Below are 27,899 nucleotides of genomic sequence, written 5' to 3' on the forward strand. Positions count from 1 at the left end.
ATTGCAGCACAGCTCTTTCCACCATATAGTACTGCAAATTCAGGATACTGCTAAGTTATTATTAAGAAATAATGATGAGGAATTATCTCTGGTTGCACTGAAATAGAAATCAATAGAGGAAATGAGTGCCTTTAAAACAGCTTATGCACGTAGAGATTCAAAATGTTTACTGGGTACTCCAAAAGACACCTGAATAAGTTCAATTTAACTTTTTCAGATTAGGTCTATTCAGTCTTAGGTTTTTACTCATTAATTCATTCCTAAAATAAGTACTTTTACCCATTGCATGCGATCTTACAAATACAGAAGTACTTCTTGATTAATTAGATTGGCAAGGCATTTTTCAATCTTTTTAATTCATTCAAATATTTTAATAATGGACTTCAACTACTCCACTGTTTGAGTGGACGATTTTATTAAGTTATCTGCAGCAAATACTCTTCCCCCAGAGATACTAACCAAAATTGTGAGAAAATTACTTTTATCTTACTACTTTTAAATTTATTCTGCCTTCTACTTTCAAATTATCAATGCAGTTAAGCTGTTCTGCAACTGCTCATAGCTCTCCATTTTAAGTAAAACAACGCAAGAAATAATTTCTGTCTTAAAACAGTATCTTTTCAGCTGTCAAAATCATGAAGCAGAAACATTTTTGTTGACTGCTGTCACTGAGTCATTTTTTTTGCCAACATAGTGCTATAATTACCACTTTTTAAGAAGTCTGTGGTATAATTTTGAATCTCACTGTGTGTTTGTAGTTTCCTTATAAAATCTGAAGAGTCTTAGATTTGCTTACATTTGCTGAAAAGTCAGCAAACATTTATTTCAACGTAAATTACTTTTGACAATAATTTCAAATCAACACAGTGGTTGGAAGGGTCAGAAAAAAAAGGAACAAAAAGCTTTAAAAACACTCATCTTGATAACATCGCTCCTAATTTTCACTTATTTTAAAATAAAACTATACTTTGAACTTCTTGTACAGTCCAGCCACAGCCCTCCTTAAATTCTCTGATAAACACTACCTAACCTGAACATTCACTGTATTCACAGCGCTGCTATATCAGACGTCTCCTGGGTGGCAGTTTTTATTATACTTAATGCAAGTAAATTTAAAGGCTTACATTAAACTGTACACTTTTATGGCAAATTTGGGACAAGCACTCAAAGTAACTCAAGACAATAGCTTAAAAAGTTATTTCAACCTACACACTTAAATCTTCTTAAAAGTGGGAAAAATTGAATTTATGTAATTAAAAAGTATAATGAATAATCTATTTTTGATAGAAAAAATCTGATGTACTTACTCAGTTTTACGTTTCAATTTAATATCACAGGTCATGACAATTTTAGGTACATAATGAACATTTAATTCAAAATCAGTTTGTTTTCCTAGCACACCATCATATTTCCAAACATTTCTAGGTATTAAATGCAAGTTTAATACTTAAGATACATAACAAGATCATTTTCAGATTGCTTCAGTATTTATCTTAATTTCATCTCTTCTGTTTATTACATAAAATAATATTTTTCCTTTTAAAATGCTAAGCCTTTGATTACTCTTTAAAATACTTTAAAAATTATCACAAGCATCTGTTGTAATAGGAAACAGAATTCAAACTGTTTTTCCAAGGAGTAGATTATAAAGAAACCCCTATCAAGCTAACTGCAAATTAAAACCGATTACAATTGCTCTCTGCTCTTATGATAATGTTTTGCTTCCTAAAAACTGTTTCCTTTTCATTATAAAGCTTAAGAAAACCCAGTATTTAATGGTTCAATCTCTTAATTTTGGTGTTTGTTTTTAAAGCTAAGGGGTTTTCAATGTGATGTTTACCTATTCAATATAACGTGCAGTTTCAAGTTGGCTAAATGGAAGCAGTGAAACAGGAAACAATCTGTTAGCAGGATGAGCAGGAACTGCCAACCAAATCTTCATGTTGCATCCATGGTGTAACATCTTCAAGGAATTCAAAGAGCATCTCCTCAGTTCAGCTTCTCAGAGGTTACTGAGTTTTATAATTATCTCCAAGCAATTATCTCCACATCCTGTTAAGCTCTCTCTAAACAGCTGTGTGTGTTGCCATGCAGCTTCACCATCCCCTCCATTTAGGACTGCTTCCAACACAACTTCTGTTGCACCAGAAAAATCTGAATAGGAGCAAAGATTTTTATCTATTGGAGGAAAAGATAAACAATTCAGTGAGCCGCTGCTCCAGACAGCATATAATGCTAGAATGCATGTTAAAAAGGGTAAATGTGTAACAAATGTTTAAGGCTCTCAGTTGCAACTACCCAAATTTATCTGTCAATCAGTCGCAGAACAAGAAAGCTGCAAATTTTTAGTTATTTAGTGCTCATGGACAGAGGATCTGGTCAAGATTGAAGCCACCACACATAGAAGCATCTATCCTTCCCAGTAAAACACCTAAGTATCTTGTATCCACTTTGTGTTCTTGCTAACCCTGCTCTGTTGCAGCTACGGCTATGTATATTAATAAAACTAGGTTTTGTACCATTTTGATTAAATGCATCATATTTTCTCGACCTTGCTAAGAAAGACTGAGTTGGAAAAGTCAAAATGCATTTGCATTTCATTTTTAGTATTTGCATAGTGCTCTCTCCATATAAACTATTAATTTCCAGTTACACTTTTCCTGCATGATATAATTAATTATTTAAATTCCACACTTACCTCCTATCAGACCAATTTCTGCTGTTGGACAGCAAAGTCTCCACTTTATTCTTCCGCTCTGAAATGTCTGACTGCTTGTCCTAACTGAGATGTTATCTATTTTTAGACCAACTGACTTGCACTCGAACTTCCAGCTGATGGAAGCAGAGGATGACCCCTCTTTTCGAGCTAAATAAACCTAAATGTAAAGAAGACATAGTATGTCAAAAACTGACATTATCAACACACATCTAATTAATTGTTGTAACAAGGACATAACACCTTAAGATAACACATGTATTCTTTATAAAGCCTCTGAACCTTTCAAAACCCTACATAGTACAATTTTGTATATAATTCATTCTGAATCCTTAAGTCTATTTTACACACAGTTAGGTAACTGTACACATTCATAGACCTTGACTAGGGAACACTAATCTATTTCAACACGCTTGGTAAAGTTTAAGCCACAAAAATACCTAAGTTTACTATTTTTAAAAAAGCAGACGTCTGTTTTTTATATACACGCACAAGCCCACACACAGTTTCATTTTCATTGTTCAATATTGCTGATAAAAACTGAGTAATCAGTATTTTGAATTCTTCAGATGCGGCTGCTGGCTGCACAGCAGTTCTCCTAGAACCTGACATGTCTTGGTTAAAACAAATCACACATTCTAGCCATATACGAATCCTGCTTTAGCATTGTTTGAACTCTTAGGAAAATTTAATGTAGTCCCAATGCTGTTCTAAACTTCGCATGGCTGAACAGTCAAGCTCACATGTTAAACATTCATTAAAGTTACTATGAACCCTCATAAGAATTTTGTAATAAGCATCCAATGACCCTTTCAAGTATAGCATCTATTATCAACAAACCAAGATAACAGACATTACAGACTAAAGAGTCAAAACTGCCTGGTCCTTTCACCATTCTTACTTAAGAAAACTTATCAAAATGCTGTCATGTCCAGACTTCTGCTTAATGTCATACTGGATGGACTTACAACAGTTCTTTAGTTTTTAAGCTGGAAAGAACAACCCTGAATAAAATGATAGTAAAACACAGCAGTATGTTTTACTAAAGATCCCATCCAAATATAGAAATATCATTGACAGACTACAGAACAGAATTTTAGTGTTACTACGCACTAGGCATAAATGTTAATTCTCATGTTTAAGAAAGCTAAAAAAGTCCAAAGATGTGAGGTGTTACACTGAAGATCACCTTTGGAAATATAACAATTTAACCTGCTTTCACGTGAATATAATCTTAACGTTGATTAAAGTGTTGATCTCCACATCAGTTTTTTAAGTACCTCAGCTAGTTCTAGCAAGAGATTTCCTTTGATCAGACCCTACCGAATTGCCATATTTGAGTAAGGAAGCCAAAACTCTCCATTTATTACTATTTGGTTGAGGTGCACTAAACATAGGCTTTAAGGGGTAAAAAAGAAAGCATTAGCCTGTTTCATCTTCCATTATAATATCTAAGCATTTAATTAGAAAAACAGAAGTTAAAATTTCCTTTTGACTGTCCTCTAACTTTCACATCCGGCTACTCTTTCTAGTATTATTTGAAAACAGTCTGAATTCAGGACAAAAAAAAAAGAAAATAAAAAAAGAAAATACTCATTCAAATTCTCTTCCACTGGAGCAATTCTGGAAAAGAAGCTTTTAGAAACCCATGGATTTCAGATCTATAATTTCTTACATTTTTATTACCATCTACTGTGGTCTGCTTGTTGAGCCCTGGATGCCAAGTTATTTCTGGGTAATCTGATTACATTTTTGTTTCGCACCATAAAGTCAAGTGACACTAAATAGCAAGAAAATATGTAAATATGATGGAGACAGCTACTATCAGATTGGCTAAGATTATCATCTATCCAAACCATTTTGATCAACAACATCGCAACGACAGCATACGTAACTGATGGTTCATTTTCCTGGGCTAAAACCTATAGTTACTTTTACTGTGGCTTTTACATTTAAATTCCTTTCCCTTCATCACATATCCTTTGGCTGGTAAGTTTCTTGGACAGCTGCTGAATCAAACTCCAAATCTGTACCTTGCGGATCTACTAAAGGCATTACAAAAAGAACATGCAAATCCCAAACAAGCTTTCCCTCTGCTGTCTCCCATAATGCAAACAACCCCCAACAAAAAGTAATTTTAGATTCACATACAGACATTCTGCAGGATGCTTCTCTGTAGAACTAACCTGCCTTACACATAAGCCTAACATATACCTGGATCAGTAGCTCCTGATTTCTCAAGGCCATCCTCTAATCCTTTAAAAAAATTGAGGTGCTGTTGAAAGTAAGGCTAAAGTCTTTCTGCCTGGTCTTGTAGATCAGTCCCTCCCTGATGTATCTGATTAGTAGAGCTGAGCAGAACAGCAGACTTGTAATTGGTTTCAGTGCAAAGACAGTATGTTTCTTGTAAAAGTGAGGATGATTGACCATTTGAGACTTTAAGATACAATGTGCTACCAGATTTTTAGTGGATCCTAGGGAAGGAGAGAACAGTTGTCCCTCATTCTGGTTTTCTGTTACTTCTCTTTTCCTCTTAGCCTATGCTGTTGTAACATCTTTTATATTATTCTCCACTTTTTTCCCTTATTCCTTCTCTTTTATGTAGAATAATCTATTCAAGCTATTCCTCCACGGCATTTTGCAAGTTGGTTATGTATAGACTGAGCACACAAAACCTCAGAAGAAAGTGAGATACTTGGCTCCATTTTCCATTAATGGGAAGTAAACCATTGCCTAAGCTAGAAGAATTGGCCAAAGACCTTTCAGACTAATAAAGTGACAGGGGAACAAAGCAATAACACGCTATAGTCCCCAACGGGAATGCTCAGTTCCACAGCTGGTAGCTGTGGCGGGAAAAGCTGTTTGCCAGTAAGTGACCCTTTTCCCATACTACAGGCATCAGTTCTCTTAGGTTTAGAGCATACGACTCTTCTGCTGCTCAGCGTCCTGACAGATGGGAAGGAGTCTGAGCAGGCTATACAATAATCTGGATAACTGACAGTTCTTTTTCCTTACTGCAGATGGAACAGTAATATTTAGTATGACAATTTCTTCCTTTGCCTGTGTAGCAAAGAGCTATGACACACTATAAAGCTATTCTCAAATTTTTTTTCGTTGTTTTGGAGAGAAGTACTGCTTTTCAGTAAAACAGTATTGTGCACTTGCCCAAAATCATAAGGAAGTAGTATTTTTTTTTTTTAATTTGGTGCTTTAGCAAGCATTTTATCTATTTGCAGATAGGACAGGATCTTACTTAAATTCGGTCATCCTTTGTGAAAGACAAGCTAAATTTACCTCAATTTCTTAAGTCATCTGACAATCTTACCTGAAGCTTAACAGTAATATTTACTAACATCAGCTAAATTTGATGAGCACCAAGAGAGGTTTTGATGCCAAACACTGGCAACGGTTTTCTATTTTATGTGAGTTATCTTACTCTTACAGTAGATCCTTACCATTTTCCAGTCTGTTTCAACCTTTCTCCAAACAGACTCTGCCTTCCAAACACCCGTTTCCCAGCCACTTATTTTTTCATTATTATTGGAAATCCGTGTATAACTATCTTCTACTATATTGTAGCTGAGATGGAAGAGTTTAGATGTCTTCTCTTTTTCAGAGGGAATAAAAACAACTTCTTTTCTTTTCTGAAAAAGGCGAAAAAAAACCAAACCAGCACTGTGAATCACCAATACTTTTCAGTAAGACTATATTACTTTTGAACAGCATGCCATGGTTTCCCAATTCAGTTTTGCTGCCAATTGATTGAAAAAAATTTAATTTTTAAGATAGGCCAATGGACAAAAGCATCTCTTTAAAAAAAAGTTTTAAACCAGTTTCCTACTATAGACAGAGGGGAGCAGTAATTTTAAAATTTTCATATAATTAATTTTAGAAATAGATTATTAATAAAATAACACAAAATTAGCAGACTTAAGTAAGATAGTAACGTATTAGGAATAGAAAACTTACATATTGAATATATTTCTTGCACAATCAATAGGTGAATGGTTATTTTGAACAGTAAATGTAATTCTGTGATTAACACATATTGGTGCTTGTATACGACAGCTTACAAATTGTCGTAGTTCAGCTCCAATCAGGACCAGACTACGCAGTCTCTCTCTCACTCCCCCCACTCTCCAAGAGAATAGAGGGAGATGATATAAGAAAAACGGCTCAAGGTTTGAGATAAGGACAGGGAGAAAATCCTTAAAGTTACCATTACAGGCAAAACAGACTCAACTTGGGGAAAAATACTCATTTATTTCTAAAACTAGCAGGAGAATGAGACAGGGAACAAGATAACCTCCCCCCACCCCTCCCCTCTTCCCGGGCTTAACATTATCTCTACTACCTTCCCCTCCCGAGTGGCACAGGGGGGAAAAGGGAATGGGGGTTGTGGTCAGTTCATCACGCATTGTTTCACGCCGCTGCATCATTGTCGGGGGAAGAACTCGCATTCCTTCCCTGCTCCTTCGTGGGGTCCCACCCATATGCCACAGTCCTACATGAAACTGCTCCGGCGTGGGTCATCTCTTCTGCGGGGTGCAGTCCCTCTAGAACAGCTGCCCCAGCAGGCCCTCCACAGGCCACAGCCTCCTTCAGGCATCCACCTGCCTGTGGGGTCCTCCACAAGCTTCAGGTGGATCTCTGCGCCTCCGTGGATCTCCATGGGCTGCAGGGGGACAACCTGCTCCACCATGGTTGTCACCACAGGCTGCAGGGGAATCTTGGCCAGGAGCTGCATTACTCCCCCACCCTCCTTCTCCACTGACCTTGGCGTCTGCAGCCGTTCCTCACAACAGGCTGGCAGATGCCTCTCAGGATCCTTTTTACATCTCATTCACATCTCATCTCCTCTCCACTTCTTGCAGCCAGGCCGGGCTGAGTCGGGCCCAGTCGGCTGCCCAGCGGGAGGCCAGAGGGTGAGACCTGCAAGGTCCATGAGGCCTGCGCCTCCCCCTCTCTGCCCCCGCTCAGCTTCTTCACATCTTCTCTTATCTTTTTTTTTTTTTTTTTCTGTTTTCCCCTTCTTAAATACGTTATCACAGAGGCGTTATCACAGGACATTCTGCTACCAATTGGCTCAGCCTTGGCCAGCAGCAAGTCCGCCCCAGGCCCGGCCGAGTCCACTGAACAAAGGGGAGCGACTCCTAGCAGTTTCCTACAGAAGCTACCACCTTAGGCCTCCCTCACTAACAAAACCAGAACATTCCACCCCTCGCCTCTGCGAATTTTGTATTTAAGTATTATAAGTAAAATACACACACATCAACAAGGAAAAAAAAAAAAATTCCCCACACCAAAATCAAAATAATATCCTCACAACACCAACAGTGGGTAGACAATTAACGAACAATTCACCACTTATCCCTTCACCACAATCAGACCATAAATTCCCCATAATCATTTCGCTCTTTTTTAGAGTTCAGTCCCTGTTTTGCCCGTGACTGCTCCCAATTAAATTCAATTCTTATCTCAAATTCCTCGAGCCCCACGTTGGGCGCCCTTACTAAACAAAACCAGAACCAATAGTAACCAATAATATAAATACAACGTTTTAAAGTTTTCTCAACTGCTTTCAACTGCCTTAAATTTTCTAGTTCTGTCACACCAACTAATTAAAAGGAAAATAAGTACTTTTTATTAACTTGTGAGAGCAAAACACACTGTAGATCAGGGATTCCCAAACATTTTTAGAATCCATGGATCACCATCAATCCTCAAAAATATCTTACGGACCTCAGCTGAATTCACATCAAACTTGCACCTAATGTTTTTGCATTTCACTGTTTGAACTAAATCTGTCGGTTATCTAGCATAAGTGCTATTCCTCTGCAGACCATAATCACAGAACCTGTAGTTAGCTAACTCTAAAACCTGTGTAAAAGTTAAATACCTCTGGACCAATTTCACCTCTGGCTACTCGCCAAGCCATTGAACCTGATGTCCTTCCACCATATTCTCCAGGTTTAGGGGTTTTAGGAGAAATGAATTCAACAAGCTCCACAATTGTTCTTTCCAACAGCTCTTTTCTTCTATTTTCTGACAAAGATCGTTGTCTCTGAAAATACATTAAGAAACAAAGTAAAAAATTCAGAAAAACAGTATCTGTAATTCTGCTCTAAAGTGACACCAAAAGGGAAAAAAGAATGGAAAAAACAGACTAACATTTAAAGTCTAGATTAATCTTATACCACATGTGCAAATATAAATCGGTCAACTGCATGGTTATTCAATGGTGGTGCTTTCTCTGTGAACTTGCATGGACTATGTGGATTTCTTTCAAAATAAGGTTTGTGCTATGTTTATAGTACTTCTGCTTGGATGATAAAACACTTCCATAGTATATTTTATAGCTATTCATATGTATTATGTACCACAGCTGTTCTTGATATTATTTAGCTGAAAGAGAAAGCAAGCATAATTAGTGGGTTAAACCTTTCTTCTCTAAGGTGAAGTGATTTGGTTGGCAGCAGTCTTGGTTTTGTGATTAAGTCCAAACATAAGATTCAGTTGATCGCTGACAGAGTTATTTCACAGTGACTGATTCTATCATAAACAAACTATGACCTTCATATTTTTGAAGATATCAGAAAACTCAAAAACCTACCACCTGCACTTCTGGCTAAATCAGCGGAAAAGAGAAAGAATTACATAATACGCTTTCTTTGCTCACATGAATAAAACTACAGGCATTTTTTTTGGTACACAACTTTAAAAAAAATTCATTGAGAGGCTAGGGTTTTGTCTCCATGATTTTCACATCAAATATACAGAGCTGATACGTTATGCCTCTTTCCTTAACTGTGGATACAGGGTTGGAAAATTAAGTTCAACACTGAGTGTGAAATGATTATACATCATCTTTTTTTTTTTCTACCTGTTGATTGCCCAAGGCGCGCACACTCAGCCCACTAGGACCTCAAACTTCAGGTGAGTAAGTATTCCAATTATCTCCCAACCCAGCCCTGACCCCAGAAAGTTTTGCTATTAGGGATCTAAAAAGAGGCATTTGAAGGGTTTTTGTTCCAGACAACATTGTGGAACTGGATAAAGGAAAGTAGATACAGAGAAATGATGAGAAACAGCTCCAGCTAAACAAATTCCAGCTGCCAAATACCAGTTCTAACACAGTAAGGGGGAAACGCACCTCTGCTTGTGTTGATGGATGACATGCAGTGACTCTAGCAGCTCCTAATGGAACACCACACCTTCCCAAATCTAACACTTGCCTGGGCACTTTGGATATCCATAGACAGTACTACAGATCTCACTCCACCTCACAGGAAGTTTGGTATGGCTTACACTAAGCTAACAATGCCAATCTACAATTTTCTTCAAGCCACTTTGATATAGGGAAATCCAGTGTCAGGGGTGATTACCACTGAAATTAGCGATGCCACACTGAAAACTGGCTGCCTATGCTCTACAGCTGTTCTAACAGTGTCTGGAAAAAAAAAACATAAACGTTAAAGAACAGTGCTTCAGCACAAAAGGGGTGTTTCAGAAGGCAGGCCTCTTCTATGTATGATACAAGGAATTAGTAAGTTCCTCAACTGTAAACAGTACAAGTATGCTAGTTCTTGTCATCTCCCCATCCCCACAGCAGACTCTCGCATATGAATGCTAGCAGCCTGCAAGCCACACATAATGCTCAGACTCTGCAGAGTTCAACACTGTCTGTGCTGGGAAAACCTGTAACTACTTTCCTACAAATGACATTGTCATCAACAGCATCCATGTACTGAAATGGATTCCAAGAACTCCATTATCAACTGCCTTGGCTCAAACTTCCTGCTTTTGTTTTTTCTTAAGGTGTTACCCTCTACATACATGCTCATGTCCCACCTTTCTTTGGCAAACAAAGAGGGTAGGAAGGAAGAGGGATTGTGAACTGCAGCTTTAAAATCAGCTCTGCATCACGTGCAAGTTATGCTGTTGATGCTTCCTTAAGGACTTTGTGCTTTCACAAGATCGATAACCTGTGATTTAAGTGGACCCACTGCTGGGTAAGCAGATAATTTGAGGGTAGAAATTGAATTTTAAACCTTTACACAAGGAATACTCGTTCATCTCACATCAATCACCATGAAATGGTTGCAATTCAACCTAAATGATGAGTTTTCCTTTTAAAAGCTGACCTGGCTGTAGCTCTAACAATTCACAATCACTACCAAAAAATGGGGCTTAGAGCAAATAAAAAAAATAGTTTGTTTCCCTGTTCCACCATCCAATTTCAATTAAAGCAGTGGGAAGTTCAGGGTCCTCTCCTCCCCTTCTATAGGGGTAACATACAATGGACTGGAATAGAGTAGTGCCCATACAAAGTAGGTGAAGGAAAATTTGTAGTCAGGGTGTGATATGGTACTACAGAAGAACATCAGATGGTTGGTAAACGAGAGGGTACACACCCAAATAAAACACACACAGTATTTCTGAGAAGTAAAATAGTGTAGTGAATAGACTAAACTATCCTTGCCTTTTTTTTCCATTTAGCAGTAAGCCAGTCAACTGCTGTGTGTCTCTGCTTAGCCACTAAACAGGCAGACACACAGAGAAATAATGGCCACAGCTGTTGCTCTTTATGCAGGAAAGATCAATAATGATCTCTCAGACTCCATTTTCACAAACATTGCAGTATAGGTGATAATGTGCTGCGTATTGTGCTTCTCTTTAGTTGTAACTTAGAAGAACTGAGCTTGAAAGATGCAGTGTTTGAGCTTCACATCAAAAGACATCAAGACTACAATTCCTCCTAGTGTGGAACCAGTCTCTAGGAGATGATGGGAAAAGTGAAAGTTAGTGGTGGCCTCTGCTTACATCAGTTACCTGCTGAACAGGTACTAGCAAAGGAAAGAGCATACTAGCTGAAATGGAGACTTGTGACTGAGCAGAGTAATGAAAAACCTGCTATAAGATGTTTTGATAGTTCCAGGGGTGAGCTGCCTTATCCCTCTACTGACTGCAGAAGCTGCTGAATATGATATGGAGATCCTCAGACAGCAACTTTTTAATAGTCCCTTGATTGACACTGCATTGTCACCTTAGTATGAACTTTAGGAAAGGCCCTTTGACTAGGACAAACATGGCGGCGGGGTGGGGGGGGGCGGAATCTTTTAGCAATCTGACAGCAAACTGCCTGTAAGCTCCTGAAATCCAATTCCAACTATAACAAATAAAAGAAAAAAAAAAAGTAAGAGCAGTTACTTACAGGGATTACATTTATAAATATTTAATAAATTTAATTAATAAAACATTCTGAACAGCTACTAGACAAAAGAAAGTACATCTAAGAGGAGGGTGTCGTAGTTCAGCCCTGATCAGGACCAGACTGCGCAGTCTCTCTCCCGCTCCCCCCACCCTCCGAGAGAACAGGGGGAGATGATATAAGAAAAACAGCTCAAGGTTTGAGATAAGGACGGGGAGAAATCCTTAAAGTTACCGTCACGGGCAAAACAGACTCGACTTGGGGAAAACTATTCATTTATTTTCTAAAATTAGCAGGAGAATGAGACAGGGAACAAGATAACCTCCCCCCACCCCTCCCTCTTCCCGGGCTTAACATTATCTCTACTACCTTCCCCTCCCGAGCGGCACGGGGGGGGGAAAAGGGAATGGGGGTCGCGGTCAGTTCATCACGCGTTGTTTTACGCCGCTGTATCATCGTCAGGGGAAGAACTCCTCGCATTCCTCCTCTGCTCCAGCGTGGGGTCCCTCCCACGGGCCACAGTCCTCCGTGAAACTGCTCCGGCGTGGGTCATCTCTTCCACGGGGTGCAGTCCCTCTAGAACAGCTGCCCCAGCGGGCCCTCCACGGGCCACAGCCTCCTTCAGGCCTCCACCTGCTCTGGCGTGGGGTCCTCCACGGGCTGCAGGTGGATCTCTGCCCCTCCGTGGACCTCCATGGGCTGCAGGGGGACAACCCGCTCCACCATGGTCTTCACCACGAGTTGCAGAGGAATCTTGGCCAGGAGCCATATTACTCCTCCCCCTCCTTCTGAACTGACCTTGGCGTCTGCAGCCGTTCCTCACAACAGGCTGGCAGATGCCTCTCAGGATCCTTTTTACATCTTATTCACTTCTCATCTCCTCTCCACTTCTTGCAGCCGGGCCGGGCCGAGTTGGGCCCAGTCGGCTGCCCGGCGGGAGGCCAGAGGGTGAGGCCTGCAAGGCCCATGAGGCTCGCGCCTCCCCCTCTCTGCCCCCCGCTCAGCTGCTTCACATCTTCTCTCCTCTTTTTTCCTGTTTTCCCCTACTTAAAAACGTTATCGCAGAGGCATTATCACGGGACATTCTGCTACCAATTGGCTCGGCCTTGGCCAGCAGCGGGTCCGCCCTAGGCCCGGCCGAGTCCACTGAACAAAGGGGAGCGACTTCTAGCAGTTTCCTACAGAAGATACCACCTTAGGCCCCCCCTCACTAACAAAACCAGAACAGAGGGGAATGTGAGTATCATTCAGCTTGTAGAAAGGGAAAGTTGCTCCTCAGAACAAGATACCACAAACAACATTGACAAAGGTGTTCTAATAAAATCGGAAGACGACTTTAATAATATTGGAAAGCAGCCAGGAAAGTGTGCAGCATAGAGAAGAAAAGGGCTGGAATTTTCCACGAGAAAAGAGGGTAGGAGAAATACAAGAGTGTCTTGGAAGCACATGTATAGCTTTCTTCCCTGTTCTCAGTTTTTAATAAAGTTCTATTTCAAAATACAACCAGAATCCCTGTTCTATTTGCAAAGTATTCATGCCAGCTCATGAGCCACACGGTCCTATAAAGGAGATGGAAAGGAGTAAGAAACAGGCCAACAGACCAACATGCAGCACCATCTGTTGGAGACAGCAATGCACTATTTTCCTGGAGTTCTCTAAACTTCTGTAAGTGAAACAGAACACGACCCTGTGGTGACATCATTATGGCGAAGAGGTCAGGCAAGCCAGCCCGCGAGTCAGTTGCATATACTTTCCTGATTCCATCAACATTGTCAGAGTAATCTTTCAACTTACTAGTGCCCCATTTCCAACATTCTTTCCCTATGGACAACTGGTGGAGAACAGTCTGGTTTCTATTGCCAGTAGATCAGAAGAAAGGCCCCTCAGATCAGTTTTGTAGCCAACAAGGGTTCAGTGCTCAGAGAAGACACCATTGAATTCCTGCAGTCCTGCACAAAACACGTGCATTCCTCAACTTGAATTTCTGATCCTTTACCTCCTTTTATTTTGCTACTCTGGTCAACCTTCTCAGTACTCCACTTCGCTATGTGACTCAAATTTTTCATTACTGATAAAATGACTTCAAGCCCTGGCCTCAAACAAAAGTCCAGCTCAATTCTTCACGCTCCTAGTGTGTGGCTATAACCCTCAAGCTAGCAGGCCTCTAAAAAGAGATAATCTGCTTATTAAGCCATCAGCTGTATACTGTTACTGAAACTAAACTTTCTATGCACAGGAATTAGCCCTGGAAGGAAGCAGGGACAAACTGGAACCTTACAGGTGGTTCAATGTTCTGTAGTATTCCAGCACATTGAGTCAAGAAAAGCTCATCCTGTCCCAAGTAGGGAGTGGTAAGAGCTTAGCAGAGAGGTGCTGAGTACACTTGGGCTCTGTTACTACGATACACAGGTGCAAATGCCTCCACGTGTTCTGGGGACACAAGGCATGAACAGCAAATATATGTGGCTCTGAGTTAAAGCTCTGCTGAAGGTATCAATGTTTCTTGAAAGTCTTGGAAGCAGCCTGTGAATCATTCCTCCCGCTTCCTAGAGCTTGTAAGAAATCATGGAAAACAAGTTAGGCCTACATTTCTTGTAACTATAAATACGATTGTTCTCAAGTTATAGCATTATTGCTGCAGAAAATGCTCAGCTGGCCTCACGGAGTCCACATAGCAACACAGCATGTTGTTTACCTTCAACATCTGCTGATGCACAAGTCTATTCCAAAGCCATCAAGAAAAAGAGAAATATATATGGTATATATTTTTTATACATACACATACACTTGACTACATAAGAGATAACACAATAATCCTCTTACATGCCATTCTTTCTTATTTCACATAAGTTCAGCACTGTGACTGATCTATTAATTATCTATTAATTGCAAAATGAGGTCTATATCGTTAGCAGCATTTTATAATCCATAGCGCATGGACATTCCTATCAGGTTACCAATTGCGTTCCTTTGTTCAAGGATTTCACATTCTGGAAAGATATTTACTTTTCATTTAAAGAAATCCATTTAAGAAAAGCTACATACCGTTCCATTTAGCGTGTTAATTTTTTCACGTAGTGTAGCTTCACTGAGAGCCGTCCTTCTAGAGAGTACTTCTTCATGTTTACAGCTGTATCTCCAGGTGACATCAACAACCTCAAGCATAATTTGAAGAAGAAAATAAAGCAACCAAAAATTCCCATGTATCTTGCTTCATTTAAAGAGGATAGCTAGTCAGAGTATGTTTTTCTATAATAATTCTGGAAATCACACTAAGATGGAATACATCACACACTTGTATCAGGGCAAGCTTGATTATTATTGACATAATTACTCCTACCTCATCTTTGGAGAATGCAATTATGTAGGAGAGCTTCTTTCCCCACCCAGTTTCATACAGAAGAGGTTTATCACAGACATTTTCACAGGGATCACAGTGAAGCCATCTTTTCTGAGATGAAGAATATACCTCAGTCCACACATGATCTATATAACAAAGGCCAAGAACAAAAAATGAATAGTAAGGATTGATCCTCTTTTTCTAATATTATAGAATATTCTAACTTTTCCTGATTTACCAAATAAAAGAACGTTTTCTGTTCATCTGTGTTCAGAAAAGTTACCAGAACTTTCTCTTTCTGTCTTATGATCATGTTCTCTTAGATTCAACTAAAGATTGTATCATTCTAAAGTCAATCATCTAACCTTACTAGCAGAACTATATTTCATCTCACCACGCAAGACAGGAAATTGAGTTTACATTGTCTTTGTTAGCTGAACTGCATAACTCTATATGCTGTCTGATAGCTAATATAATCTGAGAACCATAAAATATATAACCTCACTTTGCATAGGTTTGTATTAACATTACAAAATTCCAGAATACTGATACCTGTACAGTCCCAGACGTATCTAGCTTCAAACCCTACAGCTCTGCAACACAGTGTAAAACAGTTAGCCCACTCTCCACAGCGTCCACATCTGGTTTCCAGAAGTTTTTCAGGGTTGTTATACCTGTAGAAGAAAAATAAAACAAAACCAGAATAATTTAAAATACATTTCATCTTTTGAAATCTTTACATCATGACTGTCCTTGTGATGATTTGAACAGATTTCAGTGCCATTCAGTCCACAGAAGATAACTGAAATGATTGCTGTACCGCACAAAACAAGCATGAGCAGAATACTACTTTACTTTGACTCACGTGACTCCATCACATGTTTATAGCAGCACTGAACGAATCTTTTTTTTTTTTCAGTTATCAAAACTGACTTAGACTTCATCTTAAAATATTATTTTTGTATGCTGGTGCTTTTGATAGTTAGCAAAAATATTTTAGAAAATAGATTTTCTCTTTTGCTATAAGCTCAGCAAAAGATGTGCATTAACTTTTTTGATTTTCTGTAGAATTGAAAGTTTTCCCTGCAATAATAAAAACCTACCTACGTACCATGCCAATATTAATGTATTTTATTTAGAAGCTCAAATTAACTGAAAAAAAACCCCAAAAATAAGAAGAAAAATCAGACAAGTATTCAGACAAGGCCATGTAAAAGAAAGTAATATCTTGTTTTTAAAAATCTCTATCTTATAGAGCAATTGCTGGTTCATCAACCATCCTATCACGTTACTTAAAATGGCTTCTCTAATCTTTCAATCAACAACTTACCACTTGTCCACAAAACACACAAATGTAAAGCTGTTTCTCCAAAGACAAGGAAAAAAAAAAAAAAAAAAAAAAAGACAAAGCAAATCTTTATATGCTCACCTTGGGAATCTATTACAGAACTGACACTGGTTGCAGTAATGATTTTCCACTCGACTGACATTCCACCTTAGCTCATCATCAGTAGGCAACAAGTAGTCACTTTTAGCCTCTGTTTGCCCACCACACCTGCTGCAAGGAAGATTATTTACCCAGTGAAAAAAGTCATTCTTAAACCAGTCCAAGAGCTCCAACAGCAAGAAGTCCTCTTCATTCACATGTGCACCTGTAAAGTTTACACAACATACAGGTCAAATGCAAAAATAATTCAGAACTTCCCGATATCTACATAAATCACCATCTCTGGGCCTTTATTACATTTTAGAAGTCTCATTATAAAAAAAGCTTAATATGTTACGTAAGCACACACAAAAAAGAAAAGCTAAATTCTCAAGACTGAATAACAAACTGTATATCTAAAGAACAAAAAACTGCACTCCTGAACACTACAGCTACAGTGAGAATAAGGAATTGCTCAGAAAAACAAATTAGATATACAGTAAAGCCTGATGAAGGTTCTCATGCCCCTCGTATTCTTCCAGGGTTTCGGAAGAGAGAGTGTTAATTCCTTTTCTACTCCTAAATTTTCTTTTTCTATTCTTAGCTATTAAACTAGGAATAACAATTGCTTTGATTTCATAATCTCAAAGAACCAGACATTGGCAGCAGCCTAGACAACCAGGTGTAATATGAACATACTTTCTACAAACACAGCTTAATTACTGTAGAACATGTACATATACCATGTGAACAAAGCTAAGTTGGTTTATAAATTCAGCAAATAAACGCCTTTGTCAGCTTATCCAAGCTAGACACAGGATGTCTTTATTTTTCCACTGTAGCCAATTCCACCAAACTAGACCACCAGACTCTTCTGGCCTATTTACCTGTGTTCACAATAGGTGTTACAATGTAACCTCTCACACTGTCACTATTTTGCCACCTGGAAACAACCCCATTTTACCTAATTAGCAAATTTAAAAATCCAGTCTTCTGAAAGAGATCCATTCCTTCTAACTCCTTAGAGTATTTAAATGTATATTCTGCTCCAGTGTCCAGAGAGATACTCTTCCTTCTCAGATTTGTAAACATTCAAATAAGTCCTCCTCTTAACTCCTGTTAGGTCACACTGCAATTACAGAAACTGATACCTGGCTATTTTATGTACTACAGCTTGCTGGTAGTCACAGTGCAGACAGATCTGATGAATACGAAGATACAAAAATAATTTTAAAAATGCTGTTTAAAGGAATTTGAAGGAAGTTGCACCAAATTTGTGCACTAGATCCTTTTTCAGGATGGCAAAAGTAAGATGTAGGTAAGACGTGTTTTATTTATTTAAGCTCAATTCACATCTTCCTCTGAAGCTGAAGTAATCTTCTGCACAAAAAGACCCTGTGTGAGCCCTAACTCCATTAAACACATATTGCGAAGACCATGAAGCACATGAACAAAGAGCATTTGTTCATCAAACCAGGAAAATTTGACTTTTAATTGTAGTAAAATTTCCATTTTTACTTATTATACGAGAAAAACATTTGTGCTGAAACATTCAGACAAGGTGTTACAAAATGGATATGCTTGTAGAGTACTGGCACAGGTTGCTCAGAGAGGTGGTAGATGCCCCATCCCTGGAAACATTCAAGGCCAGGTTGGACGGGGCTCTGAGCAACCTGATCTGGTTGAAGATGTCCCTGCTCCTTGCAGGGAGGTTGGACTAGATGACCTTTAAAGGTCCCTTCCAACCCCAACTGTTCTGATTCTATGATTCTATATTCAAACCTTCTGCTAAAAAATGAAAGGGAATATTTTGAGCACAGGCCGTGTTCTCCTTTCCTGGATAACAACATACAAACCAGAATTCATCTATGAAAATATGACTGATATCATATGAATATTCTTCTCTTGGTTTGTAAAATAAATCATTCATTAAAACATTACATGGAAAGAATGATGAATGTGATTTTTTGAACAGAAAACAATTGGCTGTCACACGCAGCTATTTTTGACTGCACAATCCATCTTTCTAATGGAAAGTGGTAAAGGGAAACAGTAAAAAAAAGTCTCTACTTCTGATCAAATGACCGTAATCTACCTAGCCTTTATGAGACAATTATGCATCGTAAGGGAAGTCCTGAAAACAAGAGCCCCCCAGCACTAAGCAGTTATTCCCACAGGTGACAGTCTTACTACAGGACTACAGATAGACCAAATAAGCTGAAAGGGCCAAACACCCGTACATCTCACACACAGTCCACTCCCAAAGGAATATTTCTATAAAGCTCTTTAAAAATACTTTCAAACTGTCACTGTCCAAAACAGTGGAGTTCCATCCAGTGTGTGGTTCTATAAAACATCACCAAGTTATTTATAAGAGCAGCTTATTTCATCAACAGGATCGCCATCAAGTTAGCAGAATTACTTCAAACAGAGTCTTCTATCAAAGATTCACAGTGAAAAGGATTTTCTTTGTTTAAATATGGGTTTGGAAGTGTATTTTTTTGAATATTTATCTCGTACTAGTGAAATTTCACTATATTGCTGAAACAAATCTAAAACTTTCACTTGAAAATAGAAATACGTCATTTTTAACTAAGACTTTGTACATTCAAATCAAATTTGCCCTTATGAAGAAAATACAAATTTTAGCCACTGATGCCATAAATATTTATGCCTATATTTCACTTCTAGCTCCAAGAGGAGGGCATGTGAACAATCCTGTTCATTTAAGCACCAGCAAGAAAGGTAATTCTTTGTACTAGGTTGTGTCTTGGAAAGGTCTCATGCAAAATCTTACCAATAATATCACCTTAAAAAGAGAAACAGCATTTTGAAATTTTATTGGAATTGTAGTACGTATGGGAAAATTGCACTCTGACAATCTCAAAACCGTGACTGCTCAAACAAGAAGCTCCCTTCCTCTTGTTGTAGCTATTTCCCTCCAGATGCAAGGAATACAACGCTACATGCTCAGTCCATTTGCTTCCCTAGCATTGTTTACTACTAATTCAGAAACTAAGAGTTCAAAATTTCTATGTGAAAGTAGTAAAGAATGGATGACAGAAATGAAAAAAAAAACAAACAAAAACAACAGAAGTGAGGAGAGAGAATAGTAGAAAATTCGAAAATTAGGAAGAAAGGAATTCTAATTTAGAGATAGCATTTGGAACCCGCGGACATAGGACAAAATCCACACACCTGAAGCATAGTAGACATACAGATCACACAGATGTTTGAAAGCATATTTCTAGTTTCATACACATTATAACCTGGTAGCATTACCTTTGTCCAGTCTTGTAGCTTGTGCTAGCTTTTTTTGAGCTTTCTCTTTCAATTGCTGGAGGGGAATTAAAGCTAGTGCTTTCTGCTGAAGAGCAGGATTCTCATACATCAACACAAGATGCTCAAATTTTGTTTGAAGTGTTTTCAAGATATTCGCAGCCTGCAAAAGGATTTTCAGTCACAAGATGATTTATGAACTTCCACCTTAAACCAGAAGAACCAAGCTCTCCTATTTTAAAGTCAGTCAATTTTATACTCATAGTTACACTATATATTTTTTTACAGGTGAAATTTTTATTTGTAAAGATATCAATAAAAATTGCGGACACCACCACCCAAACTGTAAAGCCAGCCTTGTAATCTTTGAGTATCCTGAGTGAAAAGTGTATTGATTCACTGAGAAGACAAAAAGACCTCTGACAGCAAAGTTTTTTACTTATTCCACAAAAAGACCTCTGACAGCAAAGTTTTTTACTTATTCCTCCCTCCCCACCTCCTTTTGGACACTTTTTCCCTGAAATCCACAAAATAATCTGTAATTCTTTCAATTTCCTGGACACTGCTGCATCTGTTCTCAGAACTCTATTATTGATGATCAATGCTGCTTTTCTAGTTTTTATTCGTGAATGCTGCTTGTCTATTTCTACTTCCTTCTCTCACGGATCAATTCTGATACAGATTTGAATAGATAGCCCTGAGATCATATACTGAACAGTGTATTTAACTAGAAATCTAATATAAGAACAAGGCTTCCTCAGTCAGTTATCTTAAGTGTCACTTAGTGGCAACTACATGTTGCACCCAATAAAGTACACACCTATGTACTAAAATAAATAGCTGAAGTTAATAATAGTGGAGTCAGTAGCTGAGCAAACTATTTACTCCCATTTAAAGGGAACAACACAGAAAGTAAAATAGGATTTTAAAATTAAGAGTCTGGCATATTTTAGGGGAAAGCCCGCAGTACCAAATTACCTGGTTTCTACTGCTAGATCATGCTTCAGTCTTTAGCCTTGTTAGCTACCATCTTTGTTTCATCAAAAATCCCACACTTCCCTGAGATCCTAGCAGCAAATGCAACACAGTACACAGGTGGGAGAACTCTTCAGAAGATAACTTCTTTCAAAGGAGCATTTAAACTAGGAGTGATTATTTTGATGCTGGACAGTACTACGGGACCAGTCCTTACTTTTCAGAATTCCTGAAACAGAACAGAACTGGTTTTGCTCTTCCTGGAGCTCATCAGCTGTAGGTAACTGGTTTAACATCATAAACCCAACTGTGTTCAGATTAACTTTAAAGTAAGTTGAAAGAACAGAAATATGGGAAGTTAGGGACTACCAATGGCTTATAGATCTTCATGTTCTCTCAGCTTCTTGAAAGAGTGTTCAGAGATATCGCTCAGCACAGCAGAAAGTCTCCCAGATTCTTTGACAATTCAGATCTCCCCACTGGCAAACACCATCAGTGTTACAGTAGTGCTCAACTGGTTTCACGAAAGCCACTGTATACCAATGAAGTCTTTTGCAAACATCTAGATGTGTGGTGAACTCTACTACAAATCTAAGTTTGGGGACCTCTTTCCTCCTATAATCACTATGTCATCCAGGAAGGTATCAGAATCCATCCACCAGAACAATGACTAGCAAGAATCTTCCTTTCTCCAAGTCTCAAGAACGCCTTACTATATAAGAAATGCAGAAGAGCCATAGATGAGGGCAAAATAATGATGGGTTAGGTCCCACACAAGAGTGCCATTTAGGAACATTTCTGTACTGTCTCAAGTAATTCACTTTTTCCTCCACTTACCAGAACTTCCATGAATCACAGGTGTAACGCATAGGCAAGAAATAAAAATGCTTGTACTACAAAACCACTCTACACCTCTCTGACACCTGACAGCAGCCAATACAACAATAATACAACTATACCTCTGCAGTATACTCATTGAAAAACAGAACACCTACTGCTGTGCAAGGAAAACGGCCAAATCATAGCTCGAAGGTATTTTATGGACTTCCTTCCAATCAACCCAGACTATACAGACCAAATTCAATGGCTCAGAGAGCTATCAGTATAATTCCCTGAAGAGATCAGCTCAAACACAGCATTTATTTTAATAGAGTGTCAACACTGCATTCCCGATGTCTGTAAATTGTAATAAGTTTAGTCCCACCACCAATGTTGACTCTCAAGAAGCACAGAAAAAGAATAGTTGCAGAGAAATGGATCCACAGCTCTAATGACTGGCATCAAGTCAGGGCAAAGTAACTACAAATGAGAAGGATTAACCTCAGAATACATCATATCAACTTGAAATCTGCAACATTTTTCTCATGGCAAGTTCAATACAACTTTTAATGCTTTAAAGCTTCCAGTACTAACCAGTACTGCAGCAAGTCACTCTACAGGTTTCATAATCACTCCCAACCACCGTTGCAGAAGTGGCTGAAACAGTAAAAACCAAGAAGGAGACCAAAAAGAACCAAAACCCAACCCCAAATTCAAATAAACCCAGTCAGTGTATTTCAGAGGCAACTACTAACATTCTAATATGACTAGATTAAATAGCTCAATGTTCAAGTGCCTGCAACAGTTCCTTTCTCAAAGGACATTACGGGTGATACTGGGTCACTGAGTGCTCTCTCTCCCAAAAAGCCATCACTTCAATCTATGCTTCGCCATTTCTCTTCCACTGATTTTGGGTAAGTATTGGAAAAAAATAGTATGTCATACTTCAGTACCCAACAATACACTGATAATACCGCTTAAAAGAGACAAACTCTGTTTAAGGATGTATGAGAAGTGAGCTTTTGGAAGGATTCATCTTACATCAACTTTAAGACCAAAGCGACACTGGTTCTAGGGGGAAAAAGTCTTTAGAAAGTCAAACCAAAGCATCCTTCAAACTTTCTATCTAAAGGCATAACTTCATTTTTCCAAGTTGTATGATATGTTAAATCTTCTCTCGTCAGCCCAGGTAACATCAAGTGAAAGGACTCTGCCTCTCTGTCTTGACAGGGAATTCCATCTCAACCTCTTGGACAGGGGATACACAGCCTAAGAAACTCAAGCTTTTTTTTCATGACACTCTGATTAAGAAAACATTTATGGACACCTTCAACAAAATCTCTTGCCAATATCCTATTTATGGCATGTTTCATGTTGAAGTTGCATGGAGATCAAAGAAAACATCCAAAACCTTCAGAAACCATGGGGGGGGGGTGGGGGTAAGAAAAAAAATCATCTAGTCCAACCTCCTGCTCAAAGCAGTGTTAGCTATGCCGTCAGATCAAGTTGCTCTAGGCTTCATCCAGTCAGCTTGTGAAAATGCCCACATTTGGAGACTACGTAGCCTCTCTGAGCAGTCCGTCCCAAGAGTTAACTCTTCTTCAACCTTTATATTCAAGATTAGAGCATCTACAAAGTTTTCAGGTTATAATTACCGTATCAAGAGATTGCGCACGGGTAAGAACAGGGTCAGCAGGTCTAGAAGGCGGATGTGCAACTGTCTGAGCGCTGGCCACGGTTTCAGACATTCCTGATCTGTGGATTTGATTTGACTCATTCAGTCTGCTACTCCTCTCTCCAGCAATTAAGTCTCTGATTTTACGTAGCTGCTCAATCGAAGCTTCCTTAGGGAAAACCAGGTGAGTTTCTCCCTGAAATTTAGAGAAATTAATTCAGCAGTTAAAGCAAGCCTAAGCTAGTCAGCAGTTTGTATCTGTTGCTAACAGCTATATCACTTACTGGAAGTTAGCACACTAACACTTGGCAGAATTCAGATTAGATCTGTCACAGCAGAAGCTATTAGATCAAGAATCTACAGTCAGCCTAGAGAAAGAGGGCTCATAACAACATGCTTTTGTTAGTAACTTATTCTGCAGAGCCACACATGGACAACACAATTATGGTTTGGCAGAGAAAGCAGCAACAACAGAAAGAACAACAAACGCTCCGTTCTCACAGTACTGTAGTGGAACGCTATGCAACACAGGAGAACAGACAATGCTGGGGGAAGAAGCACCTAGAACGGCATCTGCTGAGAATTATAAAACTTAAAAGATATTGGTATAGAAGGTAAGTTTTCAGATAGGAAATATTATTCCTATTGAGACCTGTACCCAGCTTGATTTCTGGGTGCCTACTTGTGATTGTAACATGATTTTTTTTTCAGCATAACAAAAGACAAGTAATTATGACAGAAGCAAATATCAGTGCACTTAATACAAAGAAAGAGGTTACCAAAAACATGAACATCCTGAAACATTAATAGTTTAAGAGCTTCAGTTTCTACCACTGCAGCACTTCTATTTATTAAACTGAGTAATTTGTTTATCCACAGTTACCTTAAGTCACCCATCATTGTAGGTGCAGTGCTTCTAACACTTACAATTGCCACAGAACTACATGGAATACATCAATCCAGTAGAAGTGTCCTCATTTTTAATTGAAAACATTGGCTTACCAAGCAGAGATAAAAGAAGGAACAAATTTAGTTATTGCAGTTGAAGAGAGGTTTGTGAGCTCCAGCCACGTGACACAATAACCGTAAGACTGAGCCAACATGCCCATGAAGAGTGGGAGCAGCACTTATAACATAGTCATTTTAAACACATTATTACTGCTTGAGTGCTTCACTAGCTACATTGACTACCTCTTGGCAAAAACACATCATTAAAGTCATCTCCTGAGCACCAGCATGAGAATAAATCTGCAGACCATTTCTCCCTCTGCAGTCAGCATTTCTTTCAGCATACTTCTTTTAAATTAGGACAACCACACTAATTAACTTCACCAGAAGAGAAGACAGAGGGGTCACAACAGCTGGACCTAAATAACACAATGTATGTACCCATACAAAAATGCGGGATCAAAGAGACAAATTAAAGCAGAGCTACAGCAAGAGCTTTGCACCATTAAACAAGAGCTGCTTTTTCACCCCAGCTCTCCTGTAATTACAAAGGCTGCTTCAAGCTTAAGAAGCTTTGGCAGTTTACATTCCACCAAGACAGGGACCATTTCAGGACACAAAGCTGTCTTTGAAATACGTGTTTTTAAATGCCACAGCATGAAGATTAACTCAAGACTATTTTAGGATACAGTTTCATGACTGCTTTAAATGGTTAAAACTACTTCAACAGTCTGTTGCCCTCCACTGCTGTCATGACAACACTAGTACTTGTGCAGCTGCGCTGTGAACTGGCTGAAAAATATTTCTTTTTTTTTTGTTTGTTTTGGAGGACAAATTTTTAATTAGATCAGCTTCCCTTACCTAGCTCACTATGGGGCCACACAAGCCCTATAGGTGGTAGGAACAAGCAGAAGAGCAGAATTTCCCTCCACCCCCTTCCAAATGGTTTCAACACACAGATTTACAATATGGAAACTACTGCCTGATGATGCAGTCTGATGTCCACCTACTGCTACTAAGACAAGGGTTCTTCATCCTCTTTCCCACCATGGATATGTATTGACCATTAAGCGAACCAGTAGTGTGCCTGAACAGCAGAAAACCAATCTTATCACAGATCAGCTTAGCTTTAGCTCCACCAGATTTCTGAAGTAGCCTCATCCACATTTTCTGTTGGTTAAATGGAGATATTTGCAAACAAGGATTGAAAGAAAATTAAGAGAACAGCAATGGGCTTAAAATCTAATGCCTTGCAGCAAAGAAAGGAGAAAAAAAAATACGCAGTTTTAACTTTCAGTGGGTAAACTAATGAAGACAGCAGAAATGACTAAATTATACTCACCTCTTGAAACCCCATCTCAAATAAACATTCAACTGCTCCTCTGACAGGCAACAGCCTTGTGGAAAATGCTGGATTTCCAATCCGAATTAATCTATATTTTTCTTCAGAAGGATTCCTGGAGAAATCAAAAGTTTTAATGATGTTTACAAATTACGTAAACACTTAAAAGCTGGGTAAATGTACTAAGCAGCATTAGTCATTCATAAGAGATTTTTAAAGTTTACTTTCATTCACACCATGTAGGCAGAATGTGAAACCTAAAACTTTGATTTAAATCATGTCTACATTTAACTTTGAAAGTTACAAAGGGGTTCTAAATTTTAGTTTACAGCTTAAGTTCATAAATAAATGTCTTGTAGTCCTAGCCAGCAGGGTTTAGTCTGTAGTGACACTTAAGGACAACTTGATGTCCCCCTCCACCTGGTAGGCTTTCTAATTGAACTCCTCAGCTTGATGCTGGATGATTTTAGGCCCACTAGAGAAACTACGCTAAACTTCCTAGTACATGGGTTAAACCACCGTGGTCTCCTTGCTTCTTGAAGGCTACTTCTCAGTTCCCCTTTCAATTCATCTAAACTTTCTTCTCTCACCTCTTTCTTTAAAAGGAGTCAGCCCAGGACCCACTGTTCTCTGTCACACAGCACAGTTTTTGCAAGTGGTGACAAAGCAGACATAGACAGGGAGGGGCAGCTCATACGTCTTGAGTTGCCTGAAGACATGAAGGTCAATCAGACACATTGGTGTGTGTATATATACTCTACAGAGCCACCTCGCAAAAATTCAACTATAATTAACTCTTGATAATTAATCTTGCTGAGTCAGAAGAGAAAGTCAACAGAAAAAGCAAGTTACTATTTGAGTTATTCAAGGCCAGGTTGGACAGGGCTCTGAGCAACCTGATCTGGTTGGAGATGTCCCTGCTCCTCACTGGGGGGGTTGGACTAGATGACCTTTAAAGGTCCCTTCAAACTCAAACTGTTGTATGATTCCAGCATTACTTGTTATGCATCCACTACTTTTCAGGTGCTTAAATGCTTGCAGAATCAGGGCCAATGCAGGCTTTTACATTTAACACATAAAACCAAACCCTCAAAACAAACCAACCAGCAGTAAATAGCAAAATAAAAATCCAAGCCACTGAACGTTTATGTCAAAAGTAATGTCATTTTAAAATAACGACAAAAAGATGCCAGATGTGTTTGAACTTCGATATTGCATAACAGAACTGAATCGCATGTCTCACCCTTTTGAGACGCTCTGCCTGTAAGCCCAGAGAAAAATTGGTGCGTCTCGGTGTCTTATGGTTAATTGCTTCCGCGGCTGCACCAGTCACCCCGGACGGATGGCCGGGCTCTTTTTTTCCCCAAAGCCACGCCAGGCCAAAGCGCCGGACTCGCCAGGCCGCTGCCGCCCGATCTCTGCCCGCAGGCCCCCGCGGCACCCACGTACCGCCGAGGCCGGGCCCAGCCTCTCAGACCTCGACCTCGACCTCGACCCCGACCCCGACCCCAACCCTAACCCCACCGCCGGCCCGCGCCGGGTGAGGGGCACCCACCCGCGCCGCCGCCCTCAGGGCCACTTTCGGGGCACCGGCGGCGGAAAGCCCCACCAGGTGCTGCCCACGGGAGGTGGGAGGGAACCGAGGGCGGCGGCCTCGGGGAGGAGGAGGCGGCGGCTGCCGGGTGGCCTCCCGCCGTGCCCCGCTCACCGGAGGATGTTGTCCGCGTAGGTGAGGAGCAGCCGCGAAGCCTCCACGAAGATCTCCCGCCCGTTCTGGCAAAGCTCGTTCACGGCGTGGGAGCCCGTTGAGGAAGAGAGGCCCACGTCGGCCGCCATCGCGCCCCTCGCACCCAGCCCTGCGCCCAAGCGCTCGCAGCAGCACGCCTGCGCAGTCGGAGCGGTGAGGTCACTGCCCTCACAACTCTGCTCCCGCGCGGGGCGGGGCCTTAAAGGCGCCGAGCGGGGTACGTGTCCTGCCCCGTCCGAAGGCGGTGATGGTGCAGCAGCTGCCAAACTACTTCATCGTGGCGATTTTTTAATTTTTTTTTTTTTTCCCAGTCGATCCCCCTGACCCTCACGCAGGGCTCTCAGGCGCGCCGTCGATAGGCGGCAACGTTACAAGTGCAATAAATCCCCTTCCACCCCCGCCGCCTCTGCCGCCGGTCTCG

The 27,899-nt window shown here is 39.8% G+C and overlaps 1 protein-coding gene across 2 annotated transcripts; it reads right to left on the bottom strand.

Annotated features, from left to right (window-relative positions):
- Positions 1–1,072: 1,072 nt before the first annotated feature.
- On the bottom strand, positions 1,073–27,610 carry NGLY1 (N-glycanase 1). Of its 2 annotated transcripts, XM_086742695.1 has the most exons (12): positions 27,440–27,608; positions 25,732–25,846; positions 23,422–23,637; positions 19,976–20,135; positions 16,697–16,919; positions 15,820–15,941; positions 15,268–15,413; positions 14,973–15,083; positions 8,616–8,780; positions 6,172–6,360; positions 2,699–2,876; positions 1,073–2,178 (listed from the first exon to the last, which is right to left on the bottom strand). In XM_086742695.1, the coding sequence occupies exons 1-12, from the start codon at positions 27,565–27,567 to the stop codon at positions 2,003–2,005; spliced, it is 1,929 nt and encodes a 642-aa protein (XP_086598821.1). In that variant the 5' UTR covers positions 27,568–27,608; the 3' UTR covers positions 1,073–2,002. The 2 variants fall into 2 exon arrangements, with proteins under 2 accessions (XP_086598821.1, XP_086598822.1); XM_086742696.1 differs by lacking the exon at positions 2,699–2,876 and having other exon boundaries at positions 27,440–27,610.
- Positions 27,611–27,899: the final 289 nt, after the last annotated feature.

The sequence above is a fragment of the Chlamydotis macqueenii genome, chromosome 2 (genome assembly GCF_036417535.1).
Source record: "Chlamydotis macqueenii isolate bChlMac1 chromosome 2, bChlMac1.mat, whole genome shotgun sequence".
Classification (NCBI taxonomy): Eukaryota; Metazoa; Chordata; class Aves; order Otidiformes; family Otididae; genus Chlamydotis; species Chlamydotis macqueenii.

Bases quoted from the DNA above. Each gene is read 5' to 3' on its own strand.
- NGLY1 (XM_086742695.1), bottom strand. From the start codon at position 27,567: ATGGCGGCCGACGTGGGCCTCTCTTCCTCAACGGGCTCCCACGCCGTG. The intron at 25,847-27,439 runs GTGAGCGGGGCA...TGATTTCTCCAG, and splicing joins TACGCGGACAACATCCTCCG to GAATCCTTCTGAAGAAAAAT. The intron at 8,781-14,972 runs GTATGTAGCTTT...ATGTATTTTCAG, and splicing joins TTAACACGCTAAATGGAACG to AGACAACGATCTTTGTCAGA.